General features: G+C 47.2%; 1 protein-coding gene across 1 annotated transcript in view; it reads right to left on the bottom strand.

Moving 5' to 3' along the window:
- Positions 1-13,201, bottom strand: part of pde8b (phosphodiesterase 8B) — a 436,161-nt gene that overhangs the window by 96,612 nt on the left and 326,348 nt on the right. The window contains 5 exon segments of the mRNA XM_038805541.1: positions 2,045-2,070; positions 2,073-2,126; positions 2,129-2,183; positions 8,769-8,847; positions 9,770-9,858. Coding sequence (XP_038661469.1) covers positions 2,045-2,070; positions 2,073-2,126; positions 2,129-2,183; positions 8,769-8,847; positions 9,770-9,858 — 303 coding nt within the window.

Below are 13,201 nucleotides of genomic sequence, written 5' to 3'. Positions count from 1 at the left end.
CAGCAGCGGGGAGGGAGCAGCAGCGGAGGGAGGGGAGCAGCAGCGGGGGAGCAGCAGCGGGGAGAGAGGAGCAGCCGGGGAGGGAGCAGCAGCGGGGAGAGGGGAGCAGCAGCGTGGTGAGGGGTTAGGAGCGGGGTGAGGGGAGTAGCAGTGGGGAGAGGGGAGCAGCAGGGGGGAGAGGAGCAGCAGTTGAGGGAGAGGAGTAGCAGCTGGGTGACGGGAATAGCAGCGGGGGGAGAGGAGCAGCAGCGGGGGGAGGAGCAGCAGCTGAGGGAGAGGAGTAGCAGCAGGGGGGAGAGAGGAGCAGCAGGGGGGAGAGGAGCAGCAGCGGGGGAGAGGAGCAGCAGCTGAGGGAGAGGAGCAGCAGCTGAGGGAGAGGAGTAGCAGCAGGGGGGAGAGAGGAGCAGCAGCAGGGGGGAGAGGAGCAGCAGCAGGGGGAGAGGAGTAGCAGCTGGGTGACGGGAATAAGCAGCGGGGGGAGAGGAGCAGCAGCGTGGTGATGGTAGTAGCAGCTGAGGGAGAGGAGCAGCAGCAGTGTGAGGGGAGTAGCAGCAGTGTGAGGGGAGTAGCAGCGGGTTGAGGGGAGCGGTGCAAGCAGGGGCAAGACTGCAACGCACAAGAAAAGGGGAAAATGACATCACCCTTTAAATGTGAGTCCCTGATGGCAGGCAGCTGATTGGAGGATGATGAGTGTGTGTTAGTCCCCGTCCTACAGTAAAGCCTGGTCTCCAGTCGTCTCCTTGCCACTGGGTCAAGACCTCACTCCCCCGGGCGGTTGGTGTGCAACAATCAGCTGACGTTAAAAGAATCCACACACAGGCATCTCCAACCCATCTCATTTCCACCCAACCAAATGAATTTTGGGACCTGGAATTCAGGACCCTTATGGACAATCCCAGCAGCTACAGACGTGAGTATCGCACTGCCATCGTAGCTTGGGAACTCTGACGGCGCAACACTGACTTCACCGCCCTGAGTGAGACACGACTGGTAGGAGATGGCCAGCTTAAAGGACAAGGTGGCGGATATACCTTCTTCTGGAGAGGCAGACCAGAAGGAGAACGACGTCTCCACGGGGTCAACTTCATCGTAAAAATCAGTTTGGTCGAACGTCTTAACAAACCCCCCTGGGGGGGGGGGGGGGAGGGGGGTGGGGTGGTGAGTGAATGCCGTCACAACCGTAGGGCTCACCCTGGCCCAAAAGCAGCACATCACAACCGTCAGTGCCTCTGCCTCAACCCGAGATTCAATAAATGGGACAAAAGAGACATTCTATTCCAGCCTTGACCAATTGCTGCCCTGCATCCCAAAAGGAGACAAGCTGATTCTCCTTAGCGACTTCAATGCTAGAGTTGGAAAGAACGCAAAACCTTTGGAAAGATGTGTTAGGCAGGGGAGGGGTGGGGAAAACAAACGCCAACGGAGTCCTCCTCCGCATGTTTAGAACATGACCTGTCATCACAAAGTCCCTGTTCCCCCAGAGGGGACAAGCAGAAGATCTCAGGGCAACAACCCCTCGCCAAGCACTGGCACCTAATAGACTATATCATTGCCCGGCAAGGTATCGCAAAGATGTCTGCATCACCTGTGCCACCACTGCTGGATTGACCACCAACGAATCAGCTCCTCCCATCTCCATCACTGCTGCCTCACACCAACACAGGCAGAAAAAAACACTGCCACAGGAGACTCCGTGTCGCTGGACCTCAAAGACTCTGAGATGAAAGAGCTACTCAGTCGGCGCATCACAGCTAACTTGGCAAACAACCACCAAGCCAAAGCCGCAGAATGCCCCCAGCGGCTGGTCGGCCTTAAAAGCCACCCTAGTCAGCACCTGCGATGAGTGGCTTCTGCTGGAAATATTGGCAGGAGAAATAACACAGCCATGAAGCCATGACTTCAGGCATGCTCTACACTCTGAGGGAGACAGGCAAACAGAAATAGAGGGTAATTAAACTATTGCAAGATCCCACGAACATATATAACATACATAATATATAAGTGATAAATATATCAAGACCTGAATGCTGAAAGGAGCTCTTACCTTCCCTTTCTTGATACATGTGTTATTGTATCAAGAAGATCTGCTTTATTTTTGTCACTTTTGGGTAGTTCAGTAAGTTCTTGCCAATCAGCTCCCCCTTGTGATAACCCATCATACGTTCAAATGCTGGATTCACATACTGCAATGGAAATTAAGACTGAGGTTAATTTTCTGCTCGAACTTACCCCTTGTGTTTTTTTTTCATTGTGTTGACAAAGTACCTGAGGTACTTACTGCGAGTCATATTATTTGCAGTGTGTCATCATCAAAAGGTTATTCCTCCCAGTAAAATCAGTGATATTGTGATTCTTTTATCAAGGATCTAGATCTCTGATCCGAACAGCACGGTGGGGTACCTGGACCAGATGGACTGCAGCGGTTCAAGAAGGCAGATCACCACCATCTTCTCAAGGGCAATTAGGGATGGGCAATAAATGCTGGTCCTGCCAGCACTGATTGCATCCCATTAAAGAATTAGGGATAAGAACTAGCACGATAAATTATCTAGGCAGTGCAAATTCATGTCTATTCTGGTATATTTCCGGCGTAGCTCCAGCAGATCTTCCAGAGTCAGAATATTTAAAGCACAGAAAGTGACTGTAATGGATCTCTGATCTCTGAAAGAGCAATTTACTTCATGCTACTTACTGCCACTGCCCTGCCTTCTCCCCACAGAATAATGCTCTTCCTTACCAAAATTGTCACTCCTTGCCTTTCCTGAACATGTTGTGTCCTTCAGAAGAACCAAAACTAGGTTAACTCTTAGATGTGCCACGAACCCACCTTGAGCCAGAATTTATTCGACGGAGCCTTCGCCCACCTCTAACATTGCAGCTGATGTGACAGGGCAAAGGGGCTCAGAACATGGCACTTCCTACTCCCGAGGCCTTAATTGGGATAATGAAGTATCCTTGGTGCAGTAAGACCAAATTATTGGCTGATCTGAAATAAATGTGTCCACCTGGTGTGGACTCCGAAGCTTTGCTAGAGATTTAAATTTGAAGCCACCCTCTTACAAAGCAGGAGAACCTAAGAGATCTTTCCAGCTGAAGGCATCTGAAATCACCTGGAATGCCTGATCGGGTCACCTCCTCTGGACTTCCCAGCACCGTTGAAAAAGAGAGCAGCAAAGATGGGCGATCCACTTGCTAATGGTAATCAAATCAAGAGCTCTCCCCATGACCCGCATAAAACATTGTCAGAGTCAGCACCCAAGATCTTGGTAGGTGTATCTAGGTGTCTGCGCGTCTGCTGCAACTGGCCACATTAGGAACGCGCCTCTGTCTCTTTCACATGGGGTTTGCATGGCAGGAAATGCAGAGACGTCCCACTAAAACCTCCGAGTTAAAATTCCAGTCAGATCCTGATGATGTCAGTGTTATATTAACTTGTGCAATATAATATATTACTCTTTTGAACCAGCCGAGTTGATAAAATTGACAATAGTCTTTTTGTAAGATAAACTAATTTATTGAGTAATATAAATATATTTGTGAGTCCTTTTTACTTAATACTCAGCTAGTAAAGAAATAAAATATAGTACGTAATGATAAAATAACTTATAACTTCTCTCTCTAGCTATTCTATGTCTTGGCCTGTTCACTCCCCTGAAGCACACTCTCTCAGAAAGAGAAGGAAAGTCCTTTTTATATCACCTAATAGTGAGGCATCGAGTGTTGAACTGACTGTACTAGTTTTACATACACTGATTATGTATATTGAATCACTACAGTCAGGACTCATAGTTGGTCTATTTTACTACATGACTGTAATGACTGTGTTACTTTTACAACTGGCTGGTATTTACTGACAACCTACGAATCAACTGAAAAAAACAAATGCTGTTCTACAATAAACATTTAGAAATAGCTGTAATACGCAGCGCGGACCTTGATTTTATTGCAGTCAGTAAGCCTGCTTCACAATCATATTACCAGGACTGTACCATGTGCTGCTCCCTGCATTGCACCAAGCAGATGGAAGGTAAAGATCATCTTTATAAATATATATTCACATGTAGTCACTGGGAAAATAAATACTAAAACCACACTGATTTGCAAACCTCCAAGTCCCTCGCATCTGTCGCAATAAATAGTTGAGAGATCTTGCATTGCATTATCCTGGGACTGGATGGCATGTGATGATTGATAAGGTGCAGTAAAATACAGCTGAAGTGTGGGACAAGAATATTAATTTTTAAAAAGTCTTTCTTTAAAGTTTTGCAGCTGAATGTTTGTGCTGATGAGGCTGAGGGAGGTCAGTGCAAGGAACTCTCACCTTGCTTCACCATTAAGTGGCCAAAGTGATCTATAGAAAAGCTACATGCAAAGTAAAGCTCCCCGTTATCCCGCTCCAACAACATGGCTATGCCCATCCTCCTTCAACCTCAAATGCTACACATCGCACAGTAGCTTTCTTCACAGCCTTTCTTTCATGACTGTCGGTTGAGTTGTAATTTTCTGGTTGTCGGGATTATCTTTTGATTTTGGGCCTCGGCCTAAGCCTAAGACATTTACAGTCAGTAGAAGAGACTTTTGTAATTTTGATTCAAACTCAAATCCTAGAGATCCCAATTTACAGTGTTCTAGTGACTGCACCCCAGTCTGAAGTTTAGTGTTGTTGCTCCCAGGTAAGCCATGGAATTGTGGAGGTCTTGTGGCAGAGTGGGGAGTGTCCCTACCTGTGAGTCAGAGTCCAACCCCAGAACTGGAAGGCCAACAAGTTGAGGATCGAGCTGCAAATACTCCAATACACCAATGGCAGGCGGTAAGGGAGAGAGAGGGTGCTGGTCCGGCATACTTGGTGTGAAATGATACTCCTCAAGCTGTAAGCCTCTGGTGACAGGCTAGTACGGTTTCAGGAAAACCTAATTATGAGAACAGATGAAAGTCTGCCTTCTGCACCACTTTGTGAAGGAAGAGAAACAAACCATGGAATACAGACCAAAATAAAATCTTGTTGTAATTAACTGCCATTTCAGACCTCTTGTTAGTAAATGGAGCCAGGATATTTGCCAATGATCTAATAGCAAGAACAAATCCACAGCTGCCATTGAAAGAAGTGAAACATTTAATTTATCATTCTTATGGGGTGGGATTCTCCGACCCCCCCGCCGGGCCGGAGAATCGCCGGGGGTGGCGTGAATCCCGCCCCGACGCCAGCTGCTGAATTCTCCGGCGCCTGTTTCTTGGCAGCGCCCCCCCCCCCCCCCCCCCCCCCGGCGATTCGCCGCTCCGTGATGGGCTGAGTGGCCGCCCGTTTTTCGCCTGTCCCGCCGGCATAAATCACAAAAAGTTCTTACCGGTGGACCTGGCTCTGCAGGCGGCCTGCGGAGTCCTCGGGGTGGCGTGGGGGGATCCGCGCCCGTGGGGGGGGGGGGGGGGGGGGGGGGGGGATGGGGGGGGGGGGGGGGGGGGGGGGGGGGGGGGGGGGGGGGTGGGGGGCGGGATGTAAACGTCCACCATGGCCGGCGCGGAGAAGAAACCCCCTGCACATGCGCTGGGATCACGGCAGAACATGCTGGCGCTCCTGTGCATGCGCCAACTCACACCAGCCGGCAGAGGCCCTTCGGCGCTAACCCCGCCGGCGCCGGCCTAGCCCCTGAAAGTGCGGAGGATTCCGCACCTATCCGGGCGGCCCGACGCCAGAGTGGTTCACACCACTCCTCAGCGCTGGTACGGCCCACCCCACCGGGTGCCAGTGAATCCTGGCCATGATCTTTCTAAAACAAATCCCTCCAAGATGACAAAGGGTTACACCAAGAATGTCAATGCTAATTTTGTGTTACATTTCTCCTATCAAGAATGTTTTATCATGAGGTCTGAAAGGTTTTTACATCCCATTTAAAAAATAATAATTTAGGGTATCCAATAGTTTTTTTCCAATTAAGGGGTACTTTAGCGTGGCCAATTCACCTAACCTGCACATCCATGGGGAGAATGTGCAAACTGCACACGGACGGGGCCGGGATCGAACCTGGTCCTGGTACTGTGAGGCAGCAATGCTAACCACTGCGCCACTGTGCTACCACTTCACATCCCATATTCACAGCCCACCTAGACTGTAACATGGGATCTGCTGGTGCAGGCTGAAAACTGAAGTCTGCAGGAAGAGGACAGTACATTGGAGGTTAAATTCTAGATGAAATGAAATGAAAATGAAAATCGCTTATTGTCACGAATAGGCTTCAATGAAGTTACTGTGAAAAGCCCCTAGTCGCCACATTCCAGCGCCTGTCCGGGGAGGCTGAGACAGGAATCGAACTGTGCTGCTGGCCTGCCTTGGTCTGCTTTCAAAGCCAGCGATTTAGCCCTGTGCTAAACATATTGTCATACAGAGGATGAAATTTAATCAGTGCAGTCAAAAACGCGTTGAAGGGATTGACTCATCCAACAACTAATTGCACTGACTTGACGAAGACTGTGAGTAAGGAAGACTAAAAGCCAACCCGATCAGAGACAGAATTGTTGGCGTTTTAGAAGAGTTTCGCTCTGACCTCTTACAATCGCGGGGAGATTTAAATTCAAGCAAAGTTGCAGAACTGGCTAGACAAGCTGAAGAATGGAGATAGAATAAGGCTTATAGTGAGCGATTCAATGAAGTTGTTCAATTTATGGCTCGTAAAATTGAAAGAAGGGCAAGGCACCAACCAGGGAAACCATCTGAAAAAGTGGCAAACACCATTTTACAATGGCCCCCCCTGTAGTGGGAAGAAGGTCTTCAGGCGGGAAGAACGCTCCGCCCAAATTGTGCAGTGACGTGGGTGTGGAAAGTTAACCCATTTTAGGACAGTTCCAGAAAATCTGAATTTACCAGACAGAAGGAGAAATCCATTAAAGAAACTTCCATTCAAGAAACTCAAGTTGCCTCGGACAGCTGTGAGTCAGTCTCCATAGAGAAAATTCCTTCGCTACGACCACAGGATGGCATCGTAGATCTTTCGGTTCTCTTCAAGGTGAAGCTAGATGAAGCAGGAGGCAGATGCACCAAGGATGAACGTGGCCAGCTCCAAGGTGACATTCTAGACCTTTGATGATTTGTCACAGGAAGGGATCCTGAATCTTGTTTTACTTTTTGAAGGCAGCGTACATTCTGATGAAGCTCCAGAGATATTCAGACCTGCTAAGGAGCAAACTCACACCAAAGAAAATGTGCAAACTGAACCACACCCAACAGAAAAAGAAATTGCTACAGTATCAGCAGGACAATTATCACTGTTTCTTTGGAATACTCTTCATCTTTCTTGTCGTCCATCTGATTAGCTTATGGATGAGGCATTACATAATATTTTATTTATTGCAGCAGTCGAAGTATGTAAGCCCTCTACTGATATATAAATCTTCACAGGAGCTGAACATGCTTTATTGTTTGTAACAAGAACAGCCAACAGTCCAACCGTTCCCCAAAGTACCAAGAAGGTTGGAAAGAACAAAAGAGAAGAAAAGAACAAGCTCTGTTCATCGCCTTTATATTGTGGACCAGAAGCAGATAATCTCTGTCTGAGGAGGTTGGTACCTTTCAAGGAAATGATTCTGGAGAGCATACACCCTACACATCTTGAAGGAGTGCTGAGAACATAGTCAGAGATTGACTTCACCAATGCAAGAGACTGTGAGGGCAAAGCCTAGGAGATGTGTGTACAGTATAGTAGTATGGGGATTGAAACTTGAGGGGGAGATGCAGTGTAAAGGGTAACTCTAATGATAGCTACTGAGCATGTGTGCATGGAACCACGTCACAGTGTTGTCACTCACTGAGAGGAGATGAGAGCGACGCTGAAATTGCATTCGGCGATGGGGCGGAGAATCTGTTTTGGCGCACAAAATCGGGGCCGCCACCAGTTGCATAATTCCCCCCCCCCCCCCCCCCCCCCCCCCCCCCGCAAATCAGCCTACTCATGGAGTACGCCATGCCGGGTATTCACTGCCTCACGCCATTGCCTGAGGCCCGCCCCACCTCTGTCCCCGACCGGCCAAATTCCCGGCAGCATGGTTCTAGCATGTTCCCACTGTCTGTGATCCTCGTGTGGCGGCCGTGGATTCAGTCAAGGGCCGCCACAGTCGGGGGAGGGCCAATTGCCGGGCCGGGGGGGGGGCGGTCTTCATTCGGAGCTGGGGGCAATGTGTGCGGGCGGTCTGGGGTATGTGAGCGGCCGAAGCGGGGCACTATTTTGGCAGTCCAGTTCCGCAGTCTGAGTCCGCCATGGAGCACGGCACGGCCGCTGGAGGCCACCGCCGTGCACATACACGGCCTCTGACCCGGAGGTGCGGGGGGCCATATCGGCAGCTAGAGCTGCGAGCCCCACGACAGCTGCCTGCTAGCCCCCAGCAAAACGGGGAGTCCGTGGCCTTTTGATGCCAGTTTTCCTGACGTAAAAGACCACAGTTTCCTGGTGGCGTGGGGACATGGTCCTAAAAACGGAGACTCCAGCCCCATTGTCTCCGGCAAGATCCCGGCTAGAGTAGGAAGCCAACAAATTCCAAGATAAATAAACAATAACAGACTGGGGTTTCAATCAGATGGATGAGCCCTATAGTTTCTGGGATCATCCTGATGGCCTGTAAACTCTTTTCTGATCATTTGTTACGATGAAGAATTGCATGAGCTTAGTAAGGAATATTGTAGAACAGAAGAATACAGATTTTAGAAAATGTTAATCTGTAAATAACTAATTTAAACAAATTATTTATACACGAGCTGTAGCAAAATGGTAATGTTAGGTTACCTGAATGACATGATCTTCATTTGTAATTTCTATAGCCTCTTGGCAGTGTTCTAGAGCTGTGAATATGGAACTGCACGCCCTGGAAAAATGATCAGAGCAATGGAAATATTTGAGTATTACATGCATTTATGTAAATAAATATTTATTTTAGATGATTTTCATGAAGAGTGCCCAGTATTTTGTAGCAGCAAGTAACTTAAAACTGATTCAGGTCATTTACCTAATTGCCCTGAATTCTGCAATCTAAAACGGTGTCGCAGGCCATTCAGTTTGTCATTATGGTTATTGGTGTTAGCCGTTTAACTTGAGCTGTCTACTTTAATCCCATTTCCCTGTCTTTCTCGGAATCCTTTTTACATTGTGCCTATTCAAATATGTATCCAATTCCATTTTAAGTGATGGTGAAGATTCTGCCTCAAAACCCACTTGTGGAAAAGCATTATATCAAGAAAGAATTGCACCTACTTATTGCCTTCTGTGCTGTCACCATCTCTGTATTGATGCAGTTATGTTTCTTCTAAAGCCATACAGTTTCAAGTCTCTTATTTGATACTTTATGAAACTCCTTCACAAATCCATCACTGCACTGGGACTTTTTTTTTTTTACAAATTATTCGACTGGATTAGTGAAGGACAGTCTGCCCTTGACAATTTGAGGTGACTGTTCCTAGTATTCCTTCATTTCCTCCCACATAATGGGCTCTAGAAATGTACCTGTAACCAAGACACGTTTAATTAGCCTATCATTACCTGGTTTATACTTTGGGATGTAATGTTTGTCCCTGCCCAGTTCTTCAATATAATTCCTGCTCCCAGAGATCATTGAAAAATTATGACAAGTGCCTCTCCATCTATTTCTTCCCCAATCTCCTTCAGTATTCCAGGATGGGTCTGGTGACCTTTCCTCATGTTGTTCTATTAACATATTAAATGCAGTGCTCTGAATACTTAACTCAATTAGTTGCGTCTGTCAAATGCCAACTAATTAGATAAATACGTACCGCAGTTTGAATTGTGACTGCACCTCCCCATGCTCTAACTGAATCAGTTCACTGTAGCATGCAGTTACATTTGGGTTCTCGATGTACCGCTATGGGTAAGGAGAAAATAGGATTAATGGCAAGTATTTAAAAATCTGAAACAGAACGTGTGAAAGCCTCACACAACCATTTTACATGGGAAACACTAATCCAATCCCATTCTTCTTTCAAGACAGGAGGGCACATAACAGATTTCTGAACCGGTGGAGGTGCTGTCACATGACAAGTTCTCACTCTGAAGGAGGACGGTGCCATCAACATTTTTGGCAGAAGGAGAAAATGCAGCATGGGAAATGAGGCAGGTAGGAGGTGGAAGTGGTTTATGGTGGAAGGAAAGGACCGAGAAAGATGTTCGATTTGATTGTTATTGCGGTCATAGGAGGGGGTGGAGAGGGTGAGACATAAGGAACGTAGGAACATCAGAATGTTTTGGGGAGTTGGGAAAGGGGTGCTGCACAGACAAGGGTTCTTGGGGTGGGACCCATTGGGGTCTCCAGGCTGGAGTCATGAATGGAAGTCATTCCACTGCACTCGTGAGGATTTCAATCCCATTTGTCCCAAATAAACAATGGTCTCAACTTGTCAGTTTTATAGAGTAGCACAGTAGAATAACTCTATACCAAATGGTCCCTGAAACGAAAGATTTTGAAATGAAGCTGAAGAAGGCCAAACAGCTTTCAGAATGTCCAAGAACTGCTTGAAGTAATAGGGTCTGATTTTGTTAACAGCATTAGATTCAGTTTGCACACTCAATTATTTTAGATAAATACTGAACAAACCTTGTATCCACAAAGTGAAGACATTCTAATGAACAGAGAGACAGAAATTCCAATAAACACTGGAAATCTAACAGCATGCTGATTTACATTGACATATCATTAAACACAAGTGAGTTCCTTAATAATAAAGACAGACTATATCAATTAATTCCATTATATACTGTAACATTCAATGGGCAATCAGCAGTTAAAGTGATTTATTGAGTGGGAACTTGACCTTACCACAGCATTATAAGACTGAAGGCAAAATTTGCTGCTCACGTAACTCAGACATGAATACTGGTAATTATTTTAAACATACTTTATTCAGCCTCATGGCAGGTGTATTGTTACCTACAAACCACAAACAGAATGATAGATCAACCCTTTTATAGAAGATTTCAAAGCTGTGGTTTCTGCGTGGGATCCCTGACCAGTAACTGTTGCTAGACAATGCACTTTTGTGGATTTAAGATAATAGCAGGACTGGGTGTGATTCAATGCCCCAGATGATACATTAGCTTGCATCAAGAATCTCTAATGTGTAACTATTAGAAAATTCCAGATTTTAAAAAAAGTAGTACCATTTTTGTTTCAATAACATCCTACCTGCACAGAAATAAAATCTGATGCAAATCACCAAAGTTGTTGATCATCTTTGCTTTTCTGTAGCCAATGTTAACCACAGAAAAAATGTTAGAATGTTTTAATAGATTTTCCTTGAATACTGTATTCATGAGAATGAAGGTCGACAATAATAGGAATTAAATAATTTTGCACTTTCTCACTCTGTGCCAGCAACAAACAGTCCTCGGTCTGGTATCATGTGGGTCAGGTGGATTGGCCACGCTAAATTGCCCTTCGTGTCCAAAATTGCCCTTAGAGTTGGATGGGGTTACTGGGTTACAGGGATAGGGTGGAGGTTTGCAGTTAGGAAGGGTGCACTTTCCAAGAGCCGGTGCAGACTTGATGGGCCGAATGGCCTCCTTCTGCACTGTAAATTCTATGAAAACTATTCACATGAATAAAAGATGAGGGGAGAATTTTATGATGGAAACATCTAGAGAGCCGGCACAAGACCAATATTGCATCCTCCTGGGGATACCTGCTGGTATGTGTGACATTCAGGCAGTTGAGAGGTCACTAGTGGGCCTTTTCCCAGGACCATGGTACGGGGGCTGCATGGTAGCACAGTGGGTAGCACTGTTGCTTCACAGCTCCAGGGTCCCAGGTTCGATTCCCGGCTTGGGTCACTGTCTGTGCAGAGTCTGCACTTTCTCCCCGTATCTGCGTGAGTTTTCTCCGGGTGCTCCGATTTTCTTCCACAAGTCCAAAGATGTGCAGGTTAAGTGGATTGACCATGATAAATTGCCCTTCGTGTCCAACAAAGGTTATGTGGGGTTACAGGAATATAGGGTGGAGATGTGGGTATAGGGTGGAGGTATGGGCCTAGTTGGGGGCTCTTTCCAAAGGGACGGTGCAGACTCGATGGGCCGAATGCCCACTTTTGCACTGTAAATTCTATGATTCTACCAAGGGTCATAGTTAGGGTTAGGGGGAGATGGTGGCTGCTGCTGGAAAGACACCCACCTGTGGCCTGGATCTTCATTGGATCCTTGGACACAGGTGAGTATTGGCAGGGGAGGGGGGGGGGGGGGGTGTCAGGGGGTGGCAACAAGGGCTGGATTGTGGCTCTCAATGGGCCTCCCATTCCAGTGCTGCTCCTTGATCAGCACTGAGTGCCTTTGAATGAGGGATCCCCCACAGAAGACCAAAATCCACTCCCACAGGTTTCCTCGTTATGCTCCCTGTGTGGCAACAGGCCTTCCTGCTGCTGGTTTAATGCCAGCAGTGGCAGGACAAGACCCTTAACTGCCCACTTAAGGTCCTCAATTGGTGGCATGGCAGGAAGGCTGCCCATGGGCCCTCTCATTATGGACTTAATCAGGATGGATTTGTGCAAGGGGCAGGGGCCCCCCAATCCGCCCAATAAAATGCCCTCCCTACCTCCAAATCCACAGGAAAGAGCAGAGTATGAGCCTCCCCTCAATCTCCAAAGAACAGGCTACAGAATTGTTGTATGATCTTTCCGAGTAGTCGAGGAAATGCTAGTTTATTCACAGTCAAAGTAAGCAGCTGCTACGGTGACATATACACACACACTATAAGTCCCTGTCGGGACTACCAACATGCCGATCCCTGTTCGGGCCGACTTCCATACAGATTAATTATGAGCCCAATCTGGGCGGGCCTCCATCTGTTATTGGGAAGCTCATATTCCACGAGTCCCACGGGGAACTCAATTAGAGTATTACACCGTATTACACCGTGCCAACCATCTCCTCCCATCTCCAATCACACAAATCAGTAACATGATTAATTCCATCGTAACTCATCCATCCAGAAGATATTTCCCCATAAAGTGAACTTGCTTAAATTAATTTAAAGTTGTTTGCCTACATTAACCTATTCGAAACACCATTCCAAATATTCATGCTACCTCTTAACATCATTTTAAAATAGTGGTTAGCACTGCCGCCTCACTGTGCTGAGGTCCCGGGTTCGATCCCGGCCCCGGGTCACTGTCCATGTGGAGTTTGCACATTCTCCTCCTGTCTGCCTGTGTGGGTTGCAC

This window comes from Scyliorhinus canicula, chromosome 8 (assembly GCF_902713615.1).
Source record: "Scyliorhinus canicula chromosome 8, sScyCan1.1, whole genome shotgun sequence".
In the NCBI taxonomy this organism is placed as follows: Eukaryota; Metazoa; Chordata; class Chondrichthyes; order Carcharhiniformes; family Scyliorhinidae; genus Scyliorhinus; species Scyliorhinus canicula.
The sequence above is the reverse complement of the archived record's forward strand: the minus strand, read 5'-3'. Positions and strand labels throughout refer to the sequence as shown.